This window comes from Mandrillus leucophaeus, unplaced genomic scaffold (assembly GCF_000951045.1).
Source record: "Mandrillus leucophaeus isolate KB7577 unplaced genomic scaffold, Mleu.le_1.0 Scaffold7, whole genome shotgun sequence".
Lineage (NCBI taxonomy): Eukaryota > Metazoa > Chordata > Mammalia > Primates > Cercopithecidae > Mandrillus > Mandrillus leucophaeus.
Genome location: NW_012107585.1, coordinates 7,986,165 through 7,991,338, shown reverse-complemented (window position 1 = coordinate 7,991,338; position 5,174 = coordinate 7,986,165). Strand labels below are relative to the sequence as shown.

The following is a 5,174-nucleotide window of genomic DNA, read 5'->3' as shown; positions in this document are numbered from 1 at the left end:
GATGGATGGATGGATGGATGGATGGATGGATGGATGGATGGATGGATGGAAAATGAAAGCCCCTCCTGATGGTAGAAGGCCAACTAATAAATATTTAATGGATGGAATGATGGAATCATACAATCACCATATGGTAACCAGCATGGTAATAATTTTTTCAGGCAAGAATCATCAATCTTTGCTAAAATAAGTAGGTAAAAGTTTGTTGAATAACAGGATATTTACATAGTTTCAAAATGTATCCCCCAAAAATACATATTAATTACAAAGAAAAAAATAGTATCTTTCCAGTGGAGAAACGTGGAAGATACTTCCTTCTTAACCAAGTGACCGAAGTTAACCTCACCAAAAATTAACAGTATGTACCTCCTGACATCATCTGCTGAGAAGGACACAGGATTACTGCTGTGGTATTCCAGACAAAAAGTGCATGATTTGACTCTAATCACATGGAAACATCAGACGAATCCAAACTGATACTCTACAAAATAACTGGCTTCTACTCTTCAAAACGGTCAAGGCCACAAAATACAAGGAAAGAATGAGGAACTGGAGGAACTGACTGGATGCGGTGGCTCACACCTGTAATCCCAGCAGTTTGGGAGGCCATGGCGGGTGGATCACCTGAGGTCAGGAGTTCGACACCAGGCTGTCCAACATGGTGAAACCCCATCTCTACTAAAAATACAAAAATTAGCTGGGTGTGGTGGCACACGCCTGTAATCCTTGCTCTTCGGGAGGCTGAGACAGGAGAATCGCTTGAACCTGGGAGGCAGAAGTTGCAGTGAACCAAGATCGCGCCACTGTACTCCAGCCTAGGTGACAGAGTGAGACTCCATCTCAGAAAAAAAGAAAAGAAGGGCCTGGTGCGGGAGCTGACACCTGTAATCCCAACACTTTGGGAGGCTGAGGCGGGTGGATCACCTGAGATCAGGAGTTTGAGACCAGCCTGGTCAACATAGTGAAACCCTGTCTCTACTAAAAATATGAAAAACTAGCCAGGCATGGTGGTGCCTGTAATCCCAGCTGCTTAGGAGACTGAGGCAGGAGAATCACATGAATCCAGGAGGCGGAGGTTGCAGTGAGGTGAGATCGTGCCATTGCACTACAGCCTGGGCAACAAGAGTAAAACGCTGTCTTTAAAAAAAAAAAAAAGAAAAAGAAAAAAGAAATAAAACTGCTAGATGCAGCTTGTTATCTCCTAGATTGGGTAATAATCCTGGACCAGAAGAAGAGAAAACATTGTTTTCTATAAAGATCAGTATAATAAATATCAAACATCTCTTCCTTGGAAGTTCAGGCACATGGACCCTCTGAGAAAGAGGGAGAATCTTTGTGTATTGTGTGTTTGTAGGGTTGAATGATTTTTCAAATGTTCATTAATGATTTTTATTTTCTGTTTTGTGAATTACCTGCCATGCTCTTTGTCCATTTGTATATTCATTGTAAAAATTTTCCAGTTTTAAGTATTCATTTTTTTTAACTTTTAAGTTTTAAAACTAAAACAGATTCCTTCTTTAAAGAATAAATATAAACTGTACAAAGGGCATAAAGACCAAAATGAAAACCCTTCTCATCTCCATATCCCACTCTCCAGATGTTCTCTTTCTCATTTCATTTTTTAAAAGTTTGCCTCCCACTCTTTTTTCTTCCTTTCATTCTAAAAATTTCTAAATATTTCTGTGAATTAGTCATGCAGAAAAAACATATATCTTAATGGGCTAGGACATCAAAGAGTCTATAAAGCTATGTTAACCTCTATAGATTTCATGGTAAAGGGATATTTATGTTCAGAACATGTGTTATGTATATTTAAGAATTTTAAAAGTAAGACCTCATAGCAAAGCATGAACATAACTAATAATGACTATAACTATGTAGAGTGAGCTGGTAACTTAAATGCTAGGCTGTTGGAAACCATTACATAATCTTTGCTGTTATATTTTTATTTAAGAAAAACATATAAGAGCTTTTTTACCCTTATTTAAAAAATTAACAGTGTGCAGCCTGGCCAACATGGCAAAACCCTGTCTACTAAAAATACAAACATTAGCTGGGCATGGTGGTAGGCACTTGTAATCCCAGCTACTTGGGAGACTGAAGCAGGAGAATCACTTGAACCTGGGAAGCGGAGGTTGCAGTGAGCCAAGATTGTACCACCACACTCCAGCCTCAGCAACAGAGCAAGACTCTGTATCAAAACAAAAACAAAAAAAACCAGTGTGAGTTGAAACTGGTGGTATTTGGCCAAACTGGGTAGTGCAAGTTGGAGGCAGAGATGATTCTTCCTTCACAAGATTAACTACCTGAATCTTTTGTTTTTTATCCTTCATGGGATAATAAAGAACCACTGGAAATTCTTTTGTAACCTCTTTGTTTTATACGTGAGAAACAAATACTTGAATAATGCTTGAATATAGTAACCATTCAGTGAATGTGTGTTGAATTGATGGATGAGTAAATTGAGGCCCATAGAGAGTAGGTAGCCTGCTCCTAGTCCTCTGCAATTTAGTGACACTTGACCTTTGCGGTTTAAGTAGAGGAACTAGAATGTTAGCAGTGGAGCTTTACTCACTCATTTAACAATCTTTTTTTTTGAGACAGAGTCTTGCTCTGTCGCCCAGGCTGGAGTGTAGTGGCTTGATCTCGGCTCACTACAAGCTCCGCCTCCCGGGTTCACGCCATTCTCCTGCCTCAGCCTCCCTAGTAGCTGGGATCACAGGCATACACCACCACACCCGGCTAATTTTTATATCTTTAGTAGAGATGGGCTTTCACCATGTTGGTCAGGCTGGGCTCGACCTCCTGACCTCAGGTGATCCGCCCACTTTGGCCCCGCCAAAGTGCTGAGATTACAGGTGTGAGTCACTGCGCCTGGCCAATTAACATTTTTGAATGCTGGCCGGGAGCGGTGGCTTGTGCCTGTAATCCCAGCACTTTGGGAGGCCGGCAGGCGGATCACGAGGTCAGGAGATCGAGACCATCCTGGCTAACACAGTGAAACCCCATCTCTACTAAAAATACAAAACATTAGCTGGGCATGGTGGTGGGCGCCTGTGGTCCCAGCCACTCAGGAGGCTGAGGCAGGAGAATGGCGTGAACCCGGGAAGTGGAGCTTGCAATGAGCAGAGATTGTGCCACTGCACTTCAACCTGGGCGACAGTGTGGGACTCCGTATCAAAAAAAAAAAAAAAAAAATTTTGAATACTTAAGATGTGGTGCTTTGTTGTGTTCAAGGTGTTATTATTTAATATTTTTAACTCTCAGATCCCTGAGGAGGGGGAGTTACTGAGGTCATAAGTGATTTATATATTAATAACAATATCCTGCGATAGAGTGACCACTTGCTACTCTTCATTGCTGGTGAGGAAAGCCAGTGGCTTTAGGTATCCTGGAACCTGGGGGATGACATGTGGGATGAAAAATATGCCTCTCTGTGGCCTGGTTATGAACGAAAGTTTTTTATGTTTTTTTCCTAGCTGGAAGAAGAAAGATCTGTGCTCAATAATCAGTTGTTAGAAATGAAAAAAAGGTAAGCTTTCTGTTTACTGTTGTATGTGTGTGTGTTTAATAAGATGTCAGAACATGGTATGTGTGGTAACTTATAGCAGAAAACAAGTGACCTTCTTATATTCGGAAAATGGCATTGTGATAGTTTGGTACTTGTAATTGACAAAATATGAAAATCCATTTGCAGGGCTAGGCACAGTGGCTCACACCTGTAATCCCAGAACTTTGGGAGGCCAAGGCTGGCGGATCACGAGGAGTTCGACACCAGCCTGACCAACATAGTGAAACCCCATCTCTACTAAAAATACAAAAAATTAGCCGGGCATAGTGGCGGGCGCCTATAATCTCAACTACTTGCAAGGCTGAGGCAGGAGAATCGCTTGAGCCTGGGAGGCGGAGGTTGCAGTGAGCCAACATAGCGTCACTGCACTCCAGCCTGGCGACAGTGCGAGACTCCGTCTCAAAAAAAAAAAAAAAGAAAATTCATTTGCAGAAGTTTCACAGTAGTTTTATTTGTAAGCCATGTTCAGTTGCTTTCACTCAGAAGTGATCTAAAATCAGATTGTCTCATGTTACACCACTGTTATCTCCTAGTTTCAGTAACTAAAAATACTAGAGTTTTACATATAGTTATTGATCTGGATATAAATACTGATTTCAATTATATAAAAATTTTAATGTTCACTAATAATGGGTAATGTCATTTTAAATGTTTCTATTTGCTTTAAAAGGCTTTTACTTACTCTCCCATGATAGTCAAATGATACTCAAATTAAAAACTAGGATAACTTTTTCAGTACTTTCCAGTAAGGAAGAACACGGCCCACAGAAAGAATTGTACAGAAGCCTGATGCTTCTATAAGCTGATAAGTCTTTGTCTGCTCTTTTAAAACGTGTAGTTTTTGTTTAGAGAATGTCTGTGCTACACAGTGCCAAGCAAGTTTAGGGGGTGCTACTGCTGAGAACCACAGTCTGTCCAGTGGGCGCTACAGAATGGGTACATATCACAACAGTGATGTGCTTTTTGTTAGAAACAAAACTAGAAATAAAAACAAACCTTAAACAGTAGCATAACCAGTAATTTCTCCATGCTCTCATGAAGTGTTTTATTCCCACTCGTCAGGGCAGAGCAGGTTTCCCCACCAACCTACTGAGGTGTGTGTTTTACGCAGCACTGTCTCCTCTGCCAGCATGGCAGTTGCTTAGGAGTTGAGGGTTTTATTTATTTATTTAGATTTAGCTATTTGGATTCCATTAGCCACATTCTAAAGGACATTAGGCCTTGGTCCAGGGATGCATTTTCTTTTTTAAATTTTTTTTTTTTCAAGACATGGTCTTGCTCTGTCGCTCTGGTTGGAGTACAGTGGCTCAATCATGGCTTACTGCAGCCTCAATCTCCTGGGCTCAATTGATCTTCCCACCTCTCAGCCTCCCAAGTAGCTGGGACTACAGGCATGCATGACCACACCTGGCTAATTTTTTGTTTGTTTGTTTGAGAGGGAGTCTCACTCTGTGGCCCAGGCTGGAGTGCAGTGGCGCGATCTCGACTCACTGCAACCTCTGCCTCCTGGGTTCAAGCGATTCTCCTGCCTCCCTCTCCTGAGTAGCTGGGACTACAGGTGCCCACCACCACACCCAGCTAAATTTTTGTGGTTTTAGTAGAG

At 41.5% G+C, this 5,174-nt stretch overlaps 1 protein-coding gene across 1 annotated transcript in view; it reads left to right on the top strand.

Moving 5' to 3' along the window:
• CLIP1 (CAP-GLY domain containing linker protein 1) overlaps positions 1–5,174 on the top strand; it is a 148,540-nt gene that overhangs the window by 127,704 nt on the left and 15,662 nt on the right. Inside the window, exon 20 of the mRNA XM_011964502.1 lies at positions 3,480–3,532. Within this exon, the coding sequence (XP_011819892.1) occupies positions 3,480–3,532 (53 nt within the window). The remainder of the gene's footprint in view (positions 1–3,479; positions 3,533–5,174) is intronic.